Raw genomic sequence first — 23998 nt, forward strand, 5'->3', positions numbered from 1 at the left:
TTTTAATCCAAAACTCTTATATATTGTGCCTTTAACATTTCAGAGTGGTGTTTTTTTTTAGAATGAAGTACATTGCGAAAAAAATAATTAAATAAATAAAGTTTTTTATTACGTATTACTACTTGAGAAGCAAAATTGTGTAAGAAAATAGAACTTATAAGACTCATCTTCAATTATATATAATTTGCTTACCCAATTGGCAATTTTTTCAACATAAAATGTGCTTTGTCAATGGGATAGATAGATAGATAGATAGATAGATAGATAGATAGATAGATAGATAGATAGATAGATAGATAGATAGATAGATAGATAGATAGATAGATATGCAATTTTGCTTCACAAGTAAATTTATTTTGTTTTAGGGATGACATTTTTACTTAAAATGTAGTAATTAAGAAAATTATTTATTTTTATATTTTATATTTATATGTTTGATTTAGTCAAACTGAACTGGTGGGAATAGGCTATTAGTGTGACATTATATGGATATGTAGGAGTAGGCATTCACCTTGGCAGCCAGCTCCCTCTGCCTCTCGTTGGGACTGTCCAGACCCAGACTGACTACTGGGCTGATCATGGGGCTGGAGGCCTTAGGTGAGTCCATCAGGTCTTTGCCACAGAAAGAGTCCTGTCCCAGCAGCAGAGATGCTTCTAGCTTCTCTCTCAGCAGAAGGTAATGCCTGGTCTTCTCCACCTGTAAACATACACACACCTCACAGTCATTTACTTGACTGAAAACAATAGTCAGATTATAGCCAAGATTAAAAGCCCTTAAACCATCATATGGACCATATTTTACCTCTTGTAGGAGGCTAAGTTTCTCTAGCTCCCACTGGTGGTCCAGGATGAGGCTGTCACTGCGGGGCCTCCAACCCGCAAGGTTCTCCTCTCCACGTACATACGCCACTGAGGTGTCCAGCACCCGTCTGCGCCTCCTTTGCATACCTGCACCGTCATGGTCAAAGCGGAACAACAAAATGAAAGTTAAATGTGTGATAAAATGAGGTTATTTGTCTGAATTTGGACACGATAACTTACCAGGACTTCCAATGTCAGCCAAATGGCAGAGGCTTAATTCGTACACTCCAGTCACACGGTTACTGAGACACAAAAGAGTGTCATAGTGTTTAACAAAACATTTAACTCCTCTACTGTGATGATAATTCAAATAAAAAAATGTTTTCAGATATCAAGTCTTGAGCATTAAAGCTTCAAATGGTGCAATGGTTGACTCAAGATCAATTTACTTGACTGCAGAGAGAGGCCAGCAAACTTTCCTCACCTCTCAGAGGGCCTAAAGGCACCAGTGCTGAAAAGGTTTCGAATGGAGCGAGACGCAGGAAGTTTAGCGTCTCTGGAGTAGAACACCATGCAAAAGTCCTTAGTGATGACAGTGGGCTGAGTGCAGTTCTCCATCTAAACATTATAGCAAAAACTTAGTGGAACTTCTCATAATCAAGTAACAGGCATACATTTAAATTCACTATTAAAAAATATCCCACATTGATTAAATGTCATAATTTGATAACTTTATTGTTGAAAAAGGTGAGTTTTTCTCACCTCAAGATAGGCGGAGAGGGTGATGTAAATTTTCTCTCCATATGGAGTGACACGGTTCAGCAGAAGGGAGTTGTGCATGGAGCTATCCCATGCTGCCTCAAAGCGGTAAAACGTCCTGAAAATTAGTAAACAGTTTTGAGAATTATATCAGTACTTATATTTTTTCTTTATTTGTACAAGTTTGAATGCTTAAGGTGGGTTACAATAAAAAAAAAATTATACTGTATACTGGGAAAAAAACATACCTATGGTCAATTCCCAATGACACTCTGACAGGAAGCAATAAACACCATGGAAACAATAAATCCCCATGTTAGTGAATTATAATTTTGTTATTTTTTAATTAATATTAATTTTCATCTAACATAAAAGTTTGTGTATATATATACATATACACACACCCACACACACACAATTAAAATATTAAAATATAATTAATTTAAATACTTCAAATACATCAAAGTTATGAATTGTTAGTGTTGTTAACACACATTCTAATTAGTAATAAGAATAATTGATTAACATACATTGTTTAGATACTTTGGTATTGCTAACATTGCTAATTATATATGACACGATAGGCAGCAAAAACTGCTTTTAAAAGCATTTTGTTATTTAGAGGTACTGGAGGAAGTATCTTTCTTTACATATCAGTGGTGTACCTGTCATCATAAGATGGTCGTATGTAGCCTGAAGACAGGATGTTGAGGGACAGGATGTTGGGGTCGATGATAGTCTCATCTGCCTCGGGTGTGTTACGGATGCGCCCTAAAAAAGAACAGAACCGATGCTGAGTCATCTGAAACTCTGCCTCAACATTCACCATAACATCACCATTGTCCCCAATGCCAGCTGGTGTTTAATGTGATGGAAGCCAGAAATTCTGATAAATGCTTTTTTAAGAGAGCAAAGAGAACAAAAAAATGTAGCATTTTCTAACCTATGACGAGCTCTTTAACCTCCTTCCACTCAATGTCATTGCCGGTTTCATGGGCTATAGTGACTGTAATTCTCCTTTGGATGCCCTGCGGAAAAAGTGTCAAAGGTGAAAATCGCAAATCTCTCAATTCAATGTCAAACTATACTATTGTTCAAACCTTTGGAGTCTGTAAGATGTTTTTTTAAAGGATTCGGCAAGGATGTATTAAAGGGATAGTTCACCCAAAAATGAAAATTTGATGTTTATCTGCTTACCCCCAGCGCATCCAAGATGTAGGTGTCTTTGTTTCTTCAGTAGAACACAAATGATGATTTTTAACTGCAACCGCTGCCGTCTGTCAGTGGTATAATGCAAGTCAGCGGGAACTTGGACTATAAGAGTAAATAAAACATGACAGACAAATCCAAATTAAACCCTGTGGCTCGTAACGACACATTGATGTCTTAAGACACGAAACGATCGGTTTGTGCGAGAAACCGAACAGTATTTATATCATTTTTTACCTCTAATACACCACTATGTCCAACCGCGTTCAGCACTCGTTTAGTGAGGTCTGATCGCGCTCTGACAACGGCAGTGATGTCTCGCGCTCATTGAAGTATATGCGCGAGACATCACTGCCGTTGTCAGAGCGTGATCAGACCTCACGAATCGAGTGATGAATGCCGTTGGACATAGTGGTGTATTAGAGGTAAAAAATTATATAAATACTGTTCAGTTTCTCACACAAACCGATCATTTCATGTCTAAGGACATCAATGTGTCGTTACGAGCCGCAGGGTTTAATTTGGATTTGTCTGTCGTGTTTTATTTACTCTTATAGTCCAAGTTCCCGCTGACTTGCATTATACCACTGACAGACGGCAACGGTTGCAGTTAAAAATCATCATTTGTGTTCTACTGAAGAAACAAAGACACCTACATCTTGGATACGCTGGGGGTAAGCAGATAAACATCAAATTTTCATTTTTGGGTGAACTATCCCTTTAAACTGTTCAGGAAAGACGTTATAATGTAACAAAATATTTATATTTCAAATAAATTCAGAATCTTGAAACAAGCTTATCACTGTTTCCACAAAAATATTAAGCAGCACGACAGTTTTCAACATTGATAATATGAAATATTCCCCAAATAAGCATATTAAAATGATTTCTGAAGGATCATGTGACACTAAAAGACTGGAGTAAAGGCTGCTGAAAATTAAGCTTTGCAATCACATGAATAAATTACATTTTAAAATATAATATTCAAATATTCTAAATTGTAATAATATTACAATATTACTATTTTTATATATTTTTGATCAAATAAACGCAAATGCAAATGCCTTGCTGAGCATATGAGACTTATTTAAAAAAAAAAAAATCTTACCAAACCCAAACTTTTGAACAGTAGTGTAAATAATATAGCATCTGTTATCATCTGTATTAGTTGTTAGGGACAGAAAGATGGATTCATGTTTACCTGGTGCAACAGGAATGTACCATGGCAGGGCATTCCACCCCTGTGATCAACTACAGCTGGGATGTAGCTAAGAAAGTACACAAACAGGTTCAAGGGTTACATAACATATGAATAACCTACCATACATACAGACTTCAATGAGTAACTTACTAGGCACTGATATACCAAAAGTCATGAGTTTATCAGATACTCACTCCCCGTTGGCCTCCAGCTCACAGATCTCAAAAAATGCCATAAGGTCATATTTGCAGTGACAGGGGCCAGCGGTGGAGCGTGCGAGCGTGCTCAGTTTTGTGGCAGGCACTGAGGGGAGACAGAGGCAGAGCTCAGACATGGACAGACCACAAGAAATGGCCAAGAAAGTGTCAAAATATCAACTCACCTGGCTTTGACAAAGGCATAACCCTAGGGAACTGCCTTCTTGTTGGACGTAATGAACTATAGGGAGATTTTATTTGACATTTTAGGTGACTAAAAATAAATAATAATAATAATAATAGTAATCTCAAAAAATGTTGCTCACCTAATCAAGTCCTTACAGAGAGGAGGGAAGGGCTGTTTTTGGTAATGGCCAAATACCTCAAAAACGATTGGCTGACTCTTGATGTATTCCACAAAAGACTTGGTGACCTCTACGGTTATCTGCAATAGCAGCAAACCGCACATAAATAATTTATGTTTGATTTATTTCTAACATCTCAGATATGGCTGAATTACTTGATTAGCAAATGGCACAAAGGTTGTGATTACATTCTGTACATGGTAGAATCCCAGAGGAGGCCCTCGGCCGGTATTCTTTAATGGCTCAGTGGAAAATGCCTCGTCATGCCTGTGAATAAAGCTGGAAAAAGACACAGGGTGGCTGAGACGAGATTGCATCAGATGTCTTACAAGCTTCTTGGATCAGTGTTTGCAGAAGCGTCAAGCCCATTCAAACTGTTTTTTTGAGTGGCTTTTAAAAAAAATATAGATTTGAAAATTAAGCAGCATGATAATTTATTTATTTATTTATTTGTTTGTTTTTAAAAAGCGTTTGTCTAAAACACTGTGGCAGTGCTGAAATCACGTGACCTTGACGTCCGATTCACTGGCATTAGTGTTTGCCTTTCAAACAAAAAATCGTTTTGTTTTTTTATGGAAAACCCTTATAAATCTATGAATGAACACAACTTACTTGGAATACATCTACTCACTTGAATTGGCAGAAGATATCTGCATACTCAGCAGAGATGCTGGATGCCTGAAGCACTGTGACCCTGAAGGTGAAGTTACTGCCGATTTTTAAGTGCTGGAAGGATTTTTCCTGAGTCACATCAAGAGGACATTCCAGACCCTTGAGAGGACTGTTAGGAACATCAGGAGAGGCTAGATGGAGCAATGCATGAGAAAACAGATCAGATTATAATACAAACACTTGCTGTCTCTTATTTAGTGTAAGTCACAATTTATACATATACCACTACTTTAACAGTGAATTATCACAGAAGGATTATTGGGCATGTTATTTTATGTTGTGGCATGCATAAATTCATTCATATGCATCATAATTATAATACGTTGTGCAAAACTGATATCAATCTCTAATCAATAAATGAATGAATATTAGTTTTTTCATCAGTAACGTTTTTTTAACGAATTACCCGCACAGGTGTTATTGTTGACCTCATCAGCACTGAGCCCCATCTCTGAGTTTTGTCCTTCTCCTTCTACGATGCGCAGCTCCTCTTGAGATGTGTTTGAGTGAGACATCCCAGCGGTGCATGTTTCTGTCTGGAACTGAGCAGAGAGAAAAACTTGATGGTTATTCTCTTGATGGTGTCTCATCTTCTATGAAAACAATTTAAAGTGTTAGTTCACCCAAAAATGAAAATAATGTCATTAATATTACTCACCCTCATGTCGTTCCACACCCGTAAGACCTTCGTTCATCTTCAGAACACAAATTAAGATATTGTTGATGAAATCCAATGGCCCAGTGAGGCCTCTATTGAGAGCAAAGCCATTCAAACTCTCAAGGTCCATAAAGGTACTAAAAACATATTTAAAACAGTTCATGTGAATACAGTGGTTCTATCTTAATATTATAAAGCGACAAGAATACTTTTTGTGTGCCAAAAAAAAACAAATAACGAATTTTCAACAATATCTATATGGGCCGATTTCAAAACACTGCTTCATGAAGCTTCTGAGCTTTATGAATCTTTTGTATCGAATTAGTGATTCGGATCTCCTATCAAATGGCTAAACTGCTGAAATCACGTGACCTTGGCGTCCGATTCACTGATTCGATTCGTAAAGCTCTGAAGCAGTGTTTTCAAATCGGCCCATATAGATATTGTTGAAAAGTCGTTATTTTGTTTTTTGGCGCACAAAAAGTATTCTTGATGCACACATGAGCATGAACTGTTTCAAATATGTTTTTAGTACCTTTATGGACTTTGAAAGTCTTGGCTTTGCTCTCAATAGAGGCCTCACTGAGCCATGGGATTTCATCAACAATATCATAATTTGTGTTCCGAAGATGAACGACATGAGGGTGAGTAATAAATTATATTATTTTCATTTTTGGGTGAACTAACCCTTTAATGCCTGAAATTCCAAATCCGAACTCAACTATTATGATAATAATTGTGAGAATGAACAGTTACATAAAATGAGTGACACAACCAACCTTCTCAAATTGTTGATCCTCAAATGAAATCTTAGCAGTTCCTGATTGTCTCACACCGGAGCCATAATCAGGAGCTTCTTCATCAGCTGTGACAAGAAATAAAAGATTATGGTTGAACATTTCAGGGCCTCGCTAGTAGGGGGGAAATTGGGAATGAGTACAGGGGGCCCAGAGTTTTTGGGGGGCTGATCTGTATCATTTTAATATTTATTCATATTTAATTTTTAAGATCATGTTGATGATATACAAAACATATCTAAACATAATCAGGACCAGAGGCAACAAATTGTGAAGAAAAAAAAAACAAGCAAAACAAAATCCTGTATTAATAAAACCCAAGGGAAATGAAATAAGAAAACACAATCGGTCTGAATACTGAGCCTTGTGGTACTCCTTTACTATTATATATAAAAAAAAACATGAACAATACTGATAAATCAATTTTATTTCCAGTCAGTTTAATTTCTGTTTGGAATCTGAAAGCATAATGAAGATGATCTTACCTGATATGGCTTGTACTGCTACTCGGAGGAAACCTTTGACCTCGCCTTTCTCACTTACAATGGCCACACGGTGCACTAATGGCACAGGGTACAGCAGATTACTCAGATACACAAACGCCCTATGCAAGAAAAAGGAGAGGATGATGGGAAAAAGGAGGAGAGCCGAAGAAAGAAGAGGGATTTGAGACAGTTGATGGGGTGAAAAAAAGAAAAAAAAAACAGGGTTAAAAATAATGGAAAAAAGAAATTTAAATGGGAAAAAATGTCAGTGAAAATCAACTCAGCCACACTGCCACTAGACAACACAACATCAGACACAAAAAAGCAACCAAACAAGAAGCTGCTACAGCAAAAGCCAAAAAGTGACCTGTAAGTCTGCGGTTCATCTGTGAATACTCTATTATAGCCCCCATTCTCATAAAATAATACAGAACGTTGTGATAGCAAGGATTTTGGTCTCTACGGGGGTTGGTGAAGTGTTTCAAGAACATGCATATAGAGGAGAACTGCACCACAAGCTACTTTACGCTACAACTTTTGACTGATCAATTGTCTAAATTGTCAAGTCATACACACAGGCGAAGACTTGGAAATCACACATCTAGATTTTATTAATGTTTCAGTAACTGATTGAAGGATTAACTACAATTCAACATCACAATTGTGGGTCTAATATGAAATCCCTGAACAAGGCATTGTATCCAGTCAAGTTTGGTGACAGATTGGCCAACAAATTCATTAATTCACTTCAGATCTGCCCTCTTGATCCCAATGTGTTGCTGGACGAAGCTTGACAGGCAGGGGTCAAGAGTGGCAGGAGGCGTGGCCAGAGGGGAGGAGTTTTCGACAAGATTGGTGAGGCGCAAATATAGCATGCTCAGATAAACAAAATATTTAGTGAGAAAATAAACTCCAATTTTGGCTTATTGGGCCAGATGCAAACTGGAAAGCAAAAAATTGAAATGACATTAACATACATGAATTTGACCCCCATCAACTTAAAAGGAAAATCAAAATCAACACACGTCACAAATCTTGTATGTTGCATGTGTGCAGGGAAGTGAGAGTGTGAGAGCCAATCAAAACCGTGATACAAATTTTAGCTCTGGCATGCCTGATTGAGACTGCTGTAGTCGAAACCAGCTCTTTCAACTTGAGCGCTGTAGTTTTTCAGACAAAACAATCGGCTGATTTATACCGATCACAGAAACAACAAAATTCTGCAGAGGACGCCAATTTCATTTCAGAAAAGAGCAGACAAAAATGTATTACATTGCCATACAGTGCTGTATCTTTCAAAGCAGGGCAGAATAGATGTGATTGGCATTCAAAACACTTGCTTATTAATTTAATCCTGTAGAGACACCAATGTTCAATGATTTCAAATGGCAAAAAGTTGGCCCTCGTAACAATAAACATCCATTAAGGATCTGTCACCAGTAGTCTACAATGATTTTCACAGGAGGTATCTTCACTTTGCTATTACTTTCGGTTCGGTTTCCTCTCATTCAGTTACTGAACACTTCAAATACCATTGAAATGGCTAATTCAACACTGTATGCAACCATATTAGATTATCAATGCATAGGAAAATGGTAAAAGGGCTGTTGTTTAAACATTAAAGGCATTAAAAATTCCTTCAGATCAGGCCAACAGCTTCACACTTTCAAACTTGTATATTGCTGACATAATGGCATCATTGTTAATTATTTAATCTTGGCAATAGATATTGTGACCCCTGCCGGTGCTGTTCATGTGTTTGATGCCCTGGTAGGAAGTTCTAGTAACAGACACTGTTATCTGTGTCTCAGTGTGAAAGAGCTAGTTTCCTCTGACAGCATGCTCCTGAAACCTCACCAACCTTCCCACTAAACTGAACAGAGGCCAGCGGTCGTAAAAGGGGTCCTGGCCATCGCTGACACCTGGGCAGTGCTCCCCCACACCATCCTCCTCCTCTCTCCCAAGCTCTGAGCCAGGGTCCTCCAAAAAGATCTCATCGTCCAGGTCCTCCAACTCCTCATCCTCCACCTCGACTTTCCCATAATGCCGCTCATCGGCAAGCTCGGTTATGTCAGAGTCAGAGTCGGGGTCGGAGAGGGTGGGGGAAAGGGTAAGGCCACTCATGCGCTCGGTCATGCACGTGTTGAGAATGGGAGTGCTGGTGCAGCCGGAGACACGGGAACTGGGTTAGTACAACACCACACGCGCACACGCTGTCGCACACGTGCACACACTCGCTCACATGTACAAGGCATGGTTATATGCCAGCATAAACCCAGTCATGAGCCTCCAAATCTGTGTTCGGCTAATGATCTAGTGTGTTTGGTAAGGAGTGTCCAAGCTTAGAAGTTTAGCATTTGGATTGTCTGAATATTGAAAAATCAGTGCAAAATTGCTCACTTGAACGAAGGCTGCACATAGCTTGCCATTCCACTCAAAAGTGAAGGAATAATGCAAATCATAGGCAGTTTCAGGTCATGTACAGTGGAAAAACCAGCATCCACTTGGCACTTTAGAGTTGCACAGCATACAGTAGGAGTTTGACTTATTGATTACTCACCGACCAACCAAGCGGAACCATGGAAAGCGGTCATAGAAGGGTCACCACCGGACATCATATGATCACAGTCCTCGACTGCCGTACTGGGCACCTCTGCTGCTCGGTCGTACATTTCTCTCATCAAATCCAGTCTTTGTCTGCAGAGACAATAGTAATGCATCAGCAAAAGCAACAAAACGTACTCTGTAATGTTTATCTGCTATGTTCTCTTTATTTGCTGAATTTATAAGCATAAACCATCTGAAAGTTCTTTCAAACCCATTAGTTTTAGCCTATTAGCTTTGAGATCATCAATATGGTAGTCTAGCCCTAAAAGGTGAAATTAACTTTTAGTACCTATAAGCATTTAAAATGTACAATATTTCTCTTCTAGGAAAATATTCATGACACATTCTGCACATTTTTGTCTAATCAAATGCTTTTTAGAATGAGTATGAACCTCATAGATCTTATTTGAGACCTTGAGTGTTTAGGATATTAACAAGCTAAAGGCCAGTCTTTATTCAACTGAAAAAAAATAGTTATACACCATACACAAAAATAATTAATAAAGATTTTTAATATGACAATGCCTTTTTAATGCATAAGCAGATGATATATAATTTAATCAAAGCAGTATTTAGCTAGTGCAAATACAATGAGGGTTGTTAAACTCAAAGATGGACAAGAAATCAGTTTATTTACATAAACTGTCTGAACTAACCAATTCACTGAAATGGATCAGACTTCCCAATTCGATATCAATGAAGAATTTTTTTTCATGTTACACCATTTCTGGTGTAAAAAGTAGCTCATTACTGGAAAAGCAACACCATTTTGAAAACAGCTGAGCTACATATTTACTAGCAATGTCGCTGCTTTTAATTGGTCACTTACTCCTGATCCACTCTAGACTCACTCTTGTGGGCATATTATGTATGTTTAATCTCACTGCACCTGAGTTTGTCCAGGGTCCAGTAGTGTGTGGCACCATTTTTCTGGTCCTGAACCTCTACTGCTACAATGGTGCGAGGGAATAGCCTTTTCTCCCTGTCTTTGGCTATGCTGGGGGGCAGGAGGTCAGGGGGCAGTGGGGAGTACAGTGTGTCCGTTAACAGCACAAACTGAAACTGAACCTGCAGTGAAAAAGAGGGAAAAAATATCATATTTATTCAGTGGGACTGCAACTTATCTAAAAAAAAAAAAAAAAAAAAACTTTTGAATAATGATCATTAGGCTGACCTAAAATGATTTCAATGTACCTTTTTCTTCAGCTCCACACTAATGGCATTAGCCTCCTTGAGGAAAATTGCATTTCCCCAGAGAAGGTCTCTGAGAGAGGTGAACTGATAGAATCGCCATTTCCGGAAAGCCCAGAGGGCCAGTTCCGTCTCCCGCTTTGTCCACGGCACTGCAGTATCAAAATATGAACCCATTTTAAATGAGATGTCTCAGAAACATCTAAACCTTTTCTACATTTTTTAGTGATCGAGAACTTCATATAGAATCTGTTTTGAGTTTGCAAACATATTACTGTATTCGATATATCTCATACCCATGTCATTCAAACTATTACCCACCTTCCTCTTCTGGTTCCTCCTCTTCCTCTGTAGTTTCTGGGTAATATCTGGAGTTGACCTGTCTCTGAAGAGCTTCCAGCTTACTCTCATAGTCCTAAACAAAAATAAATGTTAAATTTGGTTTAATTGCCAGCTTCTTCTTCTTTTTTTTTTTTTTTACCACTTATAGACTAATTAAGTTCTTACTAGTCTGAAATGGCTTACCAGTCTCTGCTGTTCCAGAAGGTTGCTTGCTTCTTCTCTCTCCTTGCGGTACTGGTCCTCCAGCTCCTGTAACCTGTAAATGATGTAAGCATCAGGAAAAAGCCACAAAAACTAGATATTGTAGCTGGTACTAATCAATAAAATGTAGGATTCATGCTGTTTTAGGACCACAGAAGTGACAGAAGTGCTACCTTTGCTCCATCTCTTGTTTCATGTCAATGCCTTGTTTCTCCAATAGCTCTCTCTGGGCAAAGGCCCAGTCCACCGGCTCCACAGGTGTGTCTGCACACGGGGTCCTCTCCCTCTCTTGCCGTGCTTGCTCTGGGTCATTGAAACGGAACACGTGGCTCTTGCCCATAATGATACGGTTACCTAAGATTACAGACGGGGTCACAATCTGGGTCTTACAGGCACTAAAAATGTGTTCATCAGACTGAGCCTGTTTTTAGCCTGGAAACTGACGAGCTACCTGATCTGAGAACAGTGGGCTCTGTCACTCTCTTGCCGTTAACGTAAGTCTCTGCTCCTTCACAGGGCTCCAGGACAACCGTACCCTCTCCTGAGGCATTTGTACTACTTGTAAATATACAGTGTTCATCTTTAATGAAATGGCCGCTCAGGACAATGTCCTGTCGACTGCTGGCATCCTCACGGCCGACCCTGCAGAGGAAAATATGGAGGCCATATGTCATGATAAAGGGAAACAGATACAGACAGAGAAATGCTGTGGGAAAATGCAAAATAGATATTGGAAAAAAACAGATAATGATTAATACTCTTATAAAAATTCTATTATAATGATCTTTTAATATCAATAAATATTAATTTTTGATATTAGAAAATATAGGTAACACTTTATTTTAGGGGATCATAATCATGCAGTAGTTAAGCATTGACACACCAGTAGTTAATAATTAACTGAACATATAGTAAAGTAATATTAGCCATTATTTTTGTGGTAGTTAAGCATGAAGACACAAGAAATTGACTTTAGTAGTACTGTATTACTGGCAACTTAGCCAAAATTACTGGCTTATTCTGGTGAATAAACTTGAACATCACTCATTTTATACTCATTTATCACACTTTATTACAAAATTTTAGCAATTTATTACTCAAAATTATAAAACCAACACTAATTAGACAATGATTCATATTGTTCCGTTTACTTGATATATGGTAAATCACAGAAATATAACATTAATCACTACCTACACACACAAAAAAAAATGTTTAAGTTGTAAATAATGGTTAAGAGGGGTGAGACTTTATTTCAATAGTCCACTTTAGACATTCTAACTATAAGTAACTTTGGAATTACATGCCAACTAACTATCATTAGAGTATTAGTAGACTTAATATCTGCTAACATTTTATTTTGATGGTCCCCAACAGACATTATACTGACTAGAAGTAACTTTGAAAGTACATATCAACTTATTCTACTAACCCTAACACCTAACAGTCTATTAATACTCTAATTAGAGTTAGTTGACATGTAGTGGCAAAGTTACTTATAGTTAGTAGAATGCAAAGTGTAACCCTGAAAGGCATTTACTGTACATTCAGTTAACCATTAATTATTGGCTTATTTCTGGTTATTTATCCTTCAAATGTTTGATAAGTTGTAAATAATGCTAATATGCCCTTAATATATGTTCAGTTAATCATCAACTAGCCATGTGTTAATGCTTAACAACAGCTTAATTATGGACCGTTAAAATATAGAGTTACAAAAATATTTTTCCCTAAAAAAATCCCTATTTTTCCCTAAAAATTTAAAAAGAGCTTTTAATACTTTAAAATATAGTTATAAATGGTTTGAAATTTGTGTTTAATGCCATGCCAGCTACCCTGACTATTTTCATGGCTAGTAACAAATTAAAAAAAAAATATTAACATTAGTTCACATTAACTTTAGTTAAAGTATTAACATAAACAATTAGCATCATATTTTATAGTATTTATTAACCTTTGTTAATGTTAGTTAATAAAAATGTTCATGTTAGTTCACAGTGCATTCATTCATTTTAACATACAAATTTTGATTTCAAAAATGTATTTGTAAATGTTGAGATTAACATCAACTGATATTAATAAGTGCTGTAGAAGTGTTGATCATTGTTAGTTCATGTTCACAGATGTTGTTAACCAGTGTTAACAAATGAAACCTTATTATAAGGTGTTACTGAATTTTTTTTGTTTATATATCTGTCCACAGACACTGTGCAATGTCTTTGCAGACCCCCAGTGGTCAATGGTCATAAATAAACAACATTCTTACTTGGTGATTCCATCTTTAATGTAGTACAGTAAGCACTCAGACATCAGTGGATCTTCATTGAGGTTGACCAGGTGTGGAGTCTGAAACATTAAGAAGTGCTGGTTGAAGCATGTGGGTTGAAGCATGTGACTTGACTTGCTTTTTAGAATACACTAAATGATCCTCTAACCTTCTTTGGTGAAAAGACTCCAACGGTTCCTCCATCTTCCCTCATCGCTACACCCATTTCAGCTAAAAGTGCCTCCCTTAATGACAATAGATTTTTTTTTTTTTTTACAAATGAACTAAGAAACTTTAATAATTTCAGACACATTTCAAGATAAAAGCCCTGCCAGGGGCCTCCAACCTTTCCATTCGAATGGCCTCAGTGCGGCGAAGCTTCTCTTCCCAAGTTTCATTAAGTTCTGCGATTATCTTCTCAGTTTCCTAGTTGAAAAAGAGGTCGACGTTAAAAAGATCAGCACTGGCCCTTATTAATTTATCAAAGCATCTATCCAGCCATCCCATCATCTTCTCGCTCACCTTCAGCCTCTCAATGGCTTCCTCGCTTCCCGGGCTGAACATGATCCGGTCATGCAGGCTGCTGATGGAGCCAGCTCGGCTGGACAGGGCAGAGAGTGAGGGGGAGGGGCTCATCCCTGTCATGGCATTGGTCACTGTGGAGAAATCACCCCTTTGATTGATAGCCTGGATGCTATTGATATTAGTCTTGTAACTGGACAAGTCTGGGCAACAAGTGGGAACGACAGGTCGGAGAGTCAAAGGAGAAATTTGTGGTAAGAGAAAAAGGAAAACCATGGAAACAGAAAAGAAGGGGAAGGAGGAAGAGTAAAAAGTGTCAAACATAAAGCTCAACAGCTAATCAAACAGGTTATAAAGCTGCAGGGCGCAGGGCAGACGGCATCAATTTGAGGACTTTGGACGCTGTTGTGTGTGTGTGTGTGTTTTTAAGTAATTCAGAATATCAAAAATATGATTATTAATTGATTTTCCCCTAATGCCTCAAATTCATTGTACCATGCTTGAGATAATGAGCATGGAGATGAACTGAACACTCAATGTATTACTGATCTGTGACTGCACAGACCACATGGATGACTACATGCCTGTGCGTTACATAAGAGGCAAATTCCAAGCAAAACTCTAGAGCGCCTCTGGACCATCAGAGCAGCAGTGTACAATTGAGTCAGAATAGTAAGTTTAATTTAAACTGATTAGATGAATCCACACAGCATAGACTTTGGTGGTCCAGAGATTCCTGCTTTGGTTATCGCAGGGGTCGGCAACAATACGAATGGTCAGTATTGGCAGACACATGAAAAGGACAGAGGATTTATGATTGTAATATTATTTAGTTTATGTTGAAGTCAGAGTCCAAAATTAATACTCGTCAAGCAGCAAATATGAGTAAAAATGAGAGTCTTTGGGGAGTAAATGTTGTATGATCTGAATCTGAATTGCAAAACAAAATAATATTTCAATATTAAATAATAAACTCATTGATACGTGATGTGTGCAATTCAAATTAAAGGCATGCTAATCTCCTATAAACCCCAGTTCATTAAATTGATCCAAAACTCTAAATGGCAACACATATGTGAAATATTAATCATATTAAAGGTTCACTCAAAAATAAAAATTCTGTCATTTACTCATCCTCATGTCGCTCCAAACCTGTATGATTTTCTTTCTTCGATGGAGCACAAAGTGAGATATTTTGTTGGTAACCAATCAACATTGGACCCCATTGACTTCCACTGGGAAAAAAAATTAATTTCTCAAAATATCTTCTTTTATGTTCAGCAGAAGAAAGTAAGTCATATGGGTTTGGAATGACATAAGGGTGATCAAATAATGAAATCAAATAGTGATCTCTTTAAAATGACAGCGCAGTGCAAACCAAAAACTGACCTGTGCAACCCTAATAAATGTCTATCCTATGAGCTGCACAGTCCAGTTCACAGTGGTGTATGGGTGACACACTTTGGCACTGCTTCGTTTATTTTTGCTCTCAAAAAATATGGCTTTATTAAAAAAAAAATTATACTGGATTTCATGTAAAAAAGAAAAAAAAGTTGCCGACCCCTGGGTTATTGTAAGCTGTGAAGCATTTAGAGTGCCAAAATACACACATTTGAGAGCAGATATCCCAGGAGCTTGTGCCCGATATGCTGAGAGAAACAGAGAGAGAAGACAAATCCTTCAGACACATTCCTAGAGCTTTCTGACCCTCAGGTTTCTGATCATGTATTTGTAGAGAATGTTTGCTTTACTAGGATCATTGTCTTGTCAGCATTTGCATTTGAGATTAAATTTTAAGTTGAGTGAAATGTTGTAACTCCTCAGTTAGAAATATATCACAAGTGACTCACTCTCAATGATGTCTCCAAGACCCTGAGCATAGAGCAGATCCTTCAGACGAGCCACCTCGTCCTTCAACTCACGCACCAGGCGGTTGTTGGGGTCTTCATTGATGACGGCGTTGCAACGGATCTGCTTGGCTCGGTCAGCATACCTGTGACAGTGATATTGCTATTAACTTCAAAACGGCATCAGAATGATCCAAATAGTTCAGTATTCAGAATCAACTGCTAAGGCATCAAATGACATACTGTAAAGAAATTCTTTATACTAATCACAACTCAGACTGAACACCTACATCAACCCAGAAGAATGGCTTTTTAGACGAAGAAAAAAAACCCTCTGGATTAGCTCAAATTCATGTTCTCAATTACAGATCTCAGCTAAACTTCTCTTTTTGCCTTTCACAAACAAAAGTAATTTGAGTTTGGAACATGATGGTGGTGATCATTGTTTTCTATAAAGTGCAACACATGCATATCTTTTAACATACCAAAAAAAGTGTGTATTAATTCATGACCCTAGGTATTAGTCTAATATTCAGTAATGCCTTTATGGCATCATGAGGTTCTTACCTGAGTGTGCTGAGAGTCTCATCATAGTTAATATCAGCAGGGCTTAGAGCTGCTACCATGGCAGTGCGTGAGTTACCTCCTGAAAAATGAAAAACATTTTGACCTTCAGAAATGTTTTTGGACCACACAACAGTTAAACTGACCATGTTGACTGCAATATGAAATGCTGATTATTGTTAAGAAGGTGTGTGCAAGGTGCCTAAAGCCTCGTACCGAGGTTTTCCCTCAGCAGCCATGTCAGAACTGAATCTCTGTATGGAATAAAGCTCTCAACTTTCTTCTTCTTTTTGTTCTGTAGGGAGAACAGAAGCCATGTCAACTGTCAAAGCTACAGCCATAATGATTGATTTTTAAAGAAAGATTAAACCGATCCTCACCTTGTTTGGTGCAGAGTCCTACAAATCAATAAAAGAAAATATTTTTTAAATGTTTACCGATTTTCACTTTTCTTTTAAGAACATTCCTATTTAAATCTAAAAAAATCTTACCATCTCGGCCAACGCAGAGATAACTTTGCCCAGTGTTGTTAAAGATTTGTTGATATTGGCTCCTTCCTAGAAAAGGGACAAAGCATGCTCATTTAATGGATGCACTCATCTGAAATGACACATTTCATCAAAATCTGTTGAACTCAAAGTGACCCACCTTGAGTCTAGTGCCTTTAGCTCCAGTAGAATCAGCACGCTCACTCCCTGCCAAGTCTACCAAGCTGATTTTGCTGACCTGTTTGGAAACAGAAATGTTGTGTCTCAGAACGGTAAAGCGCTCTAATGCACATACCAGCAACTTCAGCAACTGACAAACTGCCAACATCCATCAGTGATGTTCGAACTGCAGAGTGTCTACTCACCTACTTTTGCATTCTAGTCTATTTCTGAACAGGCAGTCAGACTTTCACATACAGAACAATGCTAAACACTGCCATACATGGAGGCTAGGTGGAAAAGGCTAAAGGAGAGGATGCGGTACCTTTTCAGATGTGTTCTCTGTCTCACCATCATGTCGTTTCTGTGTGAAGATGATGTTGAATACAGCATGGGAGCGGCTGCTGGTCTCATTCATGTTGGTGGCCGCCACAGTCCTGAGAACAAACAGCATGATAAGCAAAAGTTATGCAGTGGCGAAATTATTTTTTCAATTTCAGTACCAAACATAAATACATTCTCTTGCCAAAAAGCAAGGATTTATACTTCTTTTTAGATAAACTTCCTGAGGAGTCATGAGTGAGGATAGTACATCCTTCTCTCTTATCCTAAGGGGGTGAAGCTGGAATGCGAGGAAAGGAAATGAGAATGCACAAATAAGAAATGAGAAGCACCCATAGACTGAAGTCTTACCTGCCATACTTAGCATTCTTTCCATTGCCATTATGACCTTTTGCCTGTATCTTGGATATCACGTTTATTGTATTGCTGTTTTTGGTTGCATCTTTGGACTGTCTATTTTGTTCACTGAACCTAGCCTGTATCTTTGACCATCTCTTTGCCTGTTGATTTGTATTTATTGCTTCAATAAAACTTATGCAAAGGGATTCAAAACCAAAAACAAGCCTGAGTCCATTACAGAATACTTCACCGGAAATGAATCCAGCAAAGGTATCACAGCTCCAGGCAGCCTACACATACCAGAGAGAGTTACTACAGGAGTTTCAAGGCCAATTCTTCAGCCTACGAGCAGCCAACAAACATTTAACCCAGTACATTCAATCACTTCTGCCAACTAGAGCTGAACCGGTCAGGTTTGCACTACCAATTTAAGGTTTGCACTATAAATTTAATGGCTCTGCTGAAAATTGCTGAGGCTTTTTATGTTCATTTATGATGACTTTGAAGTGCCTTCAACCTTATTCGAATTAGAGAAGGGGATGAATGGAAGACTGCCTTCCTCACCACTATGGGGCACTATAAATACCAAATTATGCCATATGGTCTGGTCAATATATATAAGTACAAAATATGAGTTCCATAGCACGAGCACTACGTTCTTGAGATACATCATCAGTCATCACGGTGTGGAGATGGACCTATCTAGTCAAAGCAGTCATCGAATAGCCACAGCCTACCACTATCAAAAATCTTCAATGATTTCTTGATTTTGCAAAGCTCTACAGAAGATTTATTAGGAATTACAGCATCATTGCAGCCCTTCTAACATCACTACTCAAGGACAAACCCAAGAAACTTCAATGGAATGAATCTGCTAACACTGTTTTTAACACCCTTAAAACCAGCTTCACTACTGCACCAATCCTCAAGCATCCTGAGTCTGACCCAAGATTACCCTTCAACACTCAAGTAGATGCTTCCAACAGTGGAATTGGGACAGCTGTTCTCTCTCAAATACATGGCACAACAGGCTGGTGGGCAGGAAGTATTATAAATATGAGTATACACATGTGCCTTCTATTCTAGAAAACTCATTGCTGCTAAAAGAAATTACGACGTGGGTAACAAGGAACTACTTTCTATGAAAGCAGAAATGGAGGAATGGAGACACTGGCTAGAGGTAGCGGAACATCCATTTCAAATTATTACCGACCATAAGAACTTGGAATACGTCAAGGGTGCTAAGAGACTAAATCCACAACAAGCCCATTGGTCTCTGTTCTTCACCAAATTCCAATTCACAGTTACCTACTGTCCTGGAAGTAAGAACAGTAAAGCCGAAGGTATGACCTTATATCTCTCCAAAATAACCAAGATTCTGGGACTGGGACATCATGGAAGAGTTTCAATGGGCACAACAAACAGATCCTCCTCTACCTTCCAGCCCAACCAAGCAGTACATCCAACACATCCTACAACAAAGTGTGATCCAATGGGTGCATACTTCTCTTGGCACTGGACATCCAGGTATTCAACAAACCATTGCCTTAATACCCAAATCATTCTGGTGGTCAGACTTAACTGAAGATGTTACCTCATACAGTATATCAAGTCTTGTCCTGTATGTGCTCAGTCAAAAACCCCAGAGGAACTACCTTCTGGACTCCTGGAACCCCTACCCATTCCTCAGAGGCCCAGGTCCCATCTATCAGTAAACTTTGTCACACATCAAATTTTACCACAATTCTAGTAATCATTGACCGTTTTTCTAAAGCTTGTCATATTGATCCACTGAAATGTCTTCCCACTGCCATGGAAAAAGACACTGCCTTGTTCCATCATGAGTTCTGGGTATATGGATTACCAGAGGACATTGTCATGGACTGGGGTCCGGGTATCAAGGATATAGCAGGAATTTTGCAAACAGTTGGACATTATTGTCACTTTAACCTCAGGCTACCACCCACAGGCTAATGGACAAGTGGAGAGATTGAACCAGGAGATCGGACATTACCACAGGCCATACTGTAGTCGGGAACAACATAAGTGGAGTCAATTTCTTCCATGGGCTGAATATGCCCACAATTCACTAATTCATTCATCTACAGGACTCACCCCCTTTCAATGTGTGCTGGGTTATCAACCTCCTCTGTTCCCTTCATTTGGTGAACCATCTACGGCAGAGGCAATGGATGACTGGACTAGAAGTAGTGAACGGGTGTAGGACAGCGCTCATGTGAGGCTTCAACGTGTCAACGCTTGCTCGCAAAGAATCCAGCCGTACCACTGGAGGTGTCCCCACCCCAAGTACCAGCCAGACCAGAACGTCTGACTTTCCACCCAGCATCTGGCCCTGAAACCATGGAACTTGAACCTCCACCACCCTTGGAGATTGATGGAGAACCAGCATTCTTGGCAATATTTGGTGGACTGGGAGGGTTACAGACCAGAGGAGAGATCCTGGGTAGCTGCTAAGGACATTCTGGATCCCTCCCTTATCCACAATTTCCACCAAGCTCTCCCTGACCACCCAGCACCCAGACCAAGGGGATACCCAAGTTGAAGAATGGGAGGGGTTCTGTAACATCTGCTTACTTGAAAACTGACCACACTCCATTTCTTCAATACTGTTTGTTAGACATAAAGAATCATGCTTTCCACTAACACTTTGCAACTTATTGCCAGTCTTACCTGTCTTAAGAGTTCTTTCCATTGCCATTGTGACTGCTTCTTGTCATGACCTTTTGCCTGTTTTTTGGATATCACATTTATTGGATTACTGTTTTTGCCTTGGTTGCCTCTTTGGACTGTCTATTTTGTTAATTGAACCTAGCCTTTATCTTTGACCATCTCTTTGCCTGTTTATTTGGATTTCTTGCTTCAATAAAACGCCTGCAAATGGATTCAAAACCAAAACCAAAACCAAAACCAAGCCTGGTTCGGTTGCAATCATGGTTTCCACAACAATATTAAGCAACAACTGTCTCAACACTGATAATAATAAGAAATGTTTCTTGACAGGCAAATCAGCATATTAGAATGATGTCTGAAGGATCATGTGACACTGAAGAAGTAATGTAATGATGTTAAAAATGTGAAGTAATGTTATGATGCTGAAAATTCAGCTTTGCCACCACAGGAATAAATTACATTTTTAATATATATCAATAGAAAGCAGTTATTTTAAATTGCAATAATATTTCACAATATTACTGTTAGAACTGTATTTTTTTATCAAATTAATACAGTCTTGGTGAGCATATGAGACTTCTTTCAAAAAACATTAAAAACTAGCAGCAGTGTAATTCAGAGATGCCCAATACAAATTACTTAAATTTGTCACCTGGCTTTGTTTCCAGAGTCCATCAGGTCCTGAATGTCATTGTAGGAAGTAACAGCCAGTTTTGATAGGTCCTCTACATATGGCCCCATCAGAGGATGCTCTCGCACACGCAGATTCCCTTTGTTCTTTGGGTTCAGAAGGTCCCGCACACGCTCACAGTAGATCTCCATGTAACTTACCTGAAAAAAAAAACCAGAACCATTTTCTCTTGCTATACAGTTTCAATGGTAAGAATGCAATTTATGATGGTGTTGCTCTTACCTCAACCGAGTATGACATGTTGTTGTCATTATTGTCACTGATCTTGGTAAACAGGTCCTCACATAGCTGTCACAGAGAGATTTATCATTAAGAATGTGTTTCCGCAAACATGGCAGCATCTAAGCTATTTGCTACAATATCAAAGACAGCGATGATGTCAATAACAGATGGTATTGTAGTATACTACCAGTGGGATGATGCCTTCTTGGTCCTTCTCTTGCTTGCCCATCATGGTATATGACTTTCCAGCCCCAGTTTGCCCATAGGCAAAGATACAGACGTTATATCCCTCAAAGGCATGCAGAAGCATTTCTTCCCCTATGTCTTTATAAACCAGCTTTTGGCATGCATAATTCACATCTTCTGGCTGTTGAAGACAGAAACACACAGAGCACCAAAGAAAATCATCTTAAATGTCTCAAGAACATCCATCATCATGATCATAGTAGAATTAAAAATAGCAGCAGTGAGTTGCATAAGATTAAGATTCAGCAGTTAATGTGTCAAGAAACTCACCGTTGTATGTGACCAATAGGAATAGTCAAAGTTGAAGCTCTTGTTCTCTTTTGGCTGTTTTGGATTTATAATTGCTAGAAAGCAAACAGAACATGTCTATGAGAATAAATCTACAATCTAATGGACAAAACAACAAACTACCATACATTAAACTATTTCCCCATTTTCATTTCATTTTATTCATGATCAGACCTGAAATCTCATATGGCAAAAGATGGTGCTAAAAATCTTATAATGAGAATAGAAGAACTTCCTATTCCTGTAAATATATTTATACACTACTCTTCAAAAGTTTGGAGTCGGTAAGATTTTATTTTATTTTTTTTTTAAGAAATAATACTTTTATTTAGCAGGGCCGCATTAAATTGATCAAAGTGACAATAAAGACATAATGCATTTCTGTTAAAAATAAATGCTGCTTTTTAAACTTTTTATTTATCAAATAATTCTGGGGGGAAAAATAACAGTTTCCACAAAAATGTTAACTGTTTTCAACATTGATAATAATAATAAATGTTTCTTGAACAGCAAATCACATAATAAAAATCACATAATGTGAAATAACATTTCACAATATTACTGTTTTTACTGTATTTTTGATCAAATAAATGCAGCCTGGGTGAGAATAACAGACAAAATCAATCAATATCTAGATGTAGTCATCATAACAACATACTGGTAATATACCCTATAAGGCCACATATTCATAATATAGGCATGTTTCAAGACAGATGAGTCTAAGGAAGCGTGAATCATGCCGTCCCTTGGGTTCTGGGAATGAGGTCATGAACCTCCCTGCATCCTCTCACCAGCACAAAGCCATGCAGTGTGTCTGACCTCACACTCTGCATCAGCTGACTCTGTTTTCCCACTCACACTGCAGGCAGAACAACAGGACGGTTTACAGTTTTTGGGGCTGCTCTAGAAACAGGGGCTGGAAATGCCACAGAATTGGCCCGAAATGGACACTGTTCCTGAACATTTACAGCCAGGATCCAAAGCTTTTTGCTACATGGATTAAGAAAATCTAACAGAGACAAATATTTCTTACTGTCCATGAAATAGTATTTTTCCCATTATTTTATATTAAAAAAAATGCAATTTTTTTATTATCATCACAAGATTATCTTGCTGTTTTTCTTGCATATTAGTGACAAATAATTAGTGTTATTGTGGCATTCTCATATTGCATCATACTGTATATGCAGGGGTGCACATAATTTTTTGGTCTGGTTCTCAAGGGAGCACCTGCTTGGTACTCACACTTTACGCGACACACTTATCCTAAAAGCTGCCCTCATCACTTTCCTCCTGACTTCTTTCCTCAATATCTTCTTTTCTCTCGAACATGGTAGATGTTAATGATTTTTTATTTTATTTTATTTTACTAACATTAATGACACAGACAACAGCAAGAATATCAGGCTGCTGTCACTTTAAGAAGGAAAGCACAGACCGAATAACTGACACACATCCGGTTTCTTTCTCAACTGTTCACTTATGACATAACTGAGAGAATACTTGCCGATACAGGTATTTTGACATAATTTTGTGTGTATGTGTCCGTTCAAGTGAAGTAAATGCAAAAGAGGAATTAATTCGGTGTTCGAGCGCTGTCTGTCTGTCTCTCTCCCTCTGCGTGCGCATGTTTCGGGGATGTGAGGCGTGCGCACAGATAACAGCTTGCGAGTCCCGATTTTTGCATCTTCTTCCACTTTTAAAATCGTTTGAATGTGTTAATTGGTGAGACAAAACACATCCAACTGATAAAGTTTCACTCTATGATGGTTAAATTTAGAATTTAAAACCTTATCCGAACAGATCAAGGATTAACTGCGATCCGTTTCACACCTAATAATTAAAGAA

At 38.3% G+C, this 23998-nt stretch overlaps 1 protein-coding gene across 1 annotated transcript in view; it reads right to left on the reverse strand.

Annotated features, from left to right (window-relative positions):
* kif1ab (kinesin family member 1Ab) overlaps positions 1–23998 on the reverse strand; it is a 32873-nt gene that overhangs the window by 5274 nt on the left and 3601 nt on the right. The window contains 41 exon segments of the mRNA XM_048163474.1: positions 512–697; positions 803–948; positions 1042–1103; positions 1286–1419; positions 1564–1678; positions 2226–2331; positions 2504–2588; positions 3971–4037; positions 4165–4273; positions 4353–4408; positions 4494–4612; positions 4721–4811; positions 5164–5335; positions 5617–5746; positions 6642–6727; positions 7145–7263; positions 9006–9302; positions 9705–9747; positions 9750–9841; positions 10641–10819; positions 10946–11094; positions 11264–11357; positions 11468–11540; positions 11659–11839; positions 11937–12127; positions 13752–13831; positions 13921–13996; positions 14098–14177; positions 14274–14476; positions 15884–15922; positions 16124–16266; positions 16688–16766; positions 16901–16979; positions 17065–17082; positions 17176–17241; positions 17333–17410; positions 17657–17768; positions 21356–21534; positions 21617–21682; positions 21804–21983; positions 22133–22206. Coding sequence (XP_048019431.1) covers positions 512–697; positions 803–948; positions 1042–1103; positions 1286–1419; positions 1564–1678; positions 2226–2331; positions 2504–2588; positions 3971–4037; positions 4165–4273; positions 4353–4408; positions 4494–4612; positions 4721–4811; positions 5164–5335; positions 5617–5746; positions 6642–6727; positions 7145–7263; positions 9006–9302; positions 9705–9747; positions 9750–9841; positions 10641–10819; positions 10946–11094; positions 11264–11357; positions 11468–11540; positions 11659–11839; positions 11937–12127; positions 13752–13831; positions 13921–13996; positions 14098–14177; positions 14274–14476; positions 15884–15922; positions 16124–16266; positions 16688–16766; positions 16901–16979; positions 17065–17082; positions 17176–17241; positions 17333–17410; positions 17657–17768; positions 21356–21534; positions 21617–21682; positions 21804–21983; positions 22133–22206 — 4634 coding nt within the window.

Source organism: Megalobrama amblycephala, linkage group LG17 (assembly GCF_018812025.1).
Source record: "Megalobrama amblycephala isolate DHTTF-2021 linkage group LG17, ASM1881202v1, whole genome shotgun sequence".
In the NCBI taxonomy this organism is placed as follows: Eukaryota; Metazoa; Chordata; class Actinopteri; order Cypriniformes; family Xenocyprididae; genus Megalobrama; species Megalobrama amblycephala.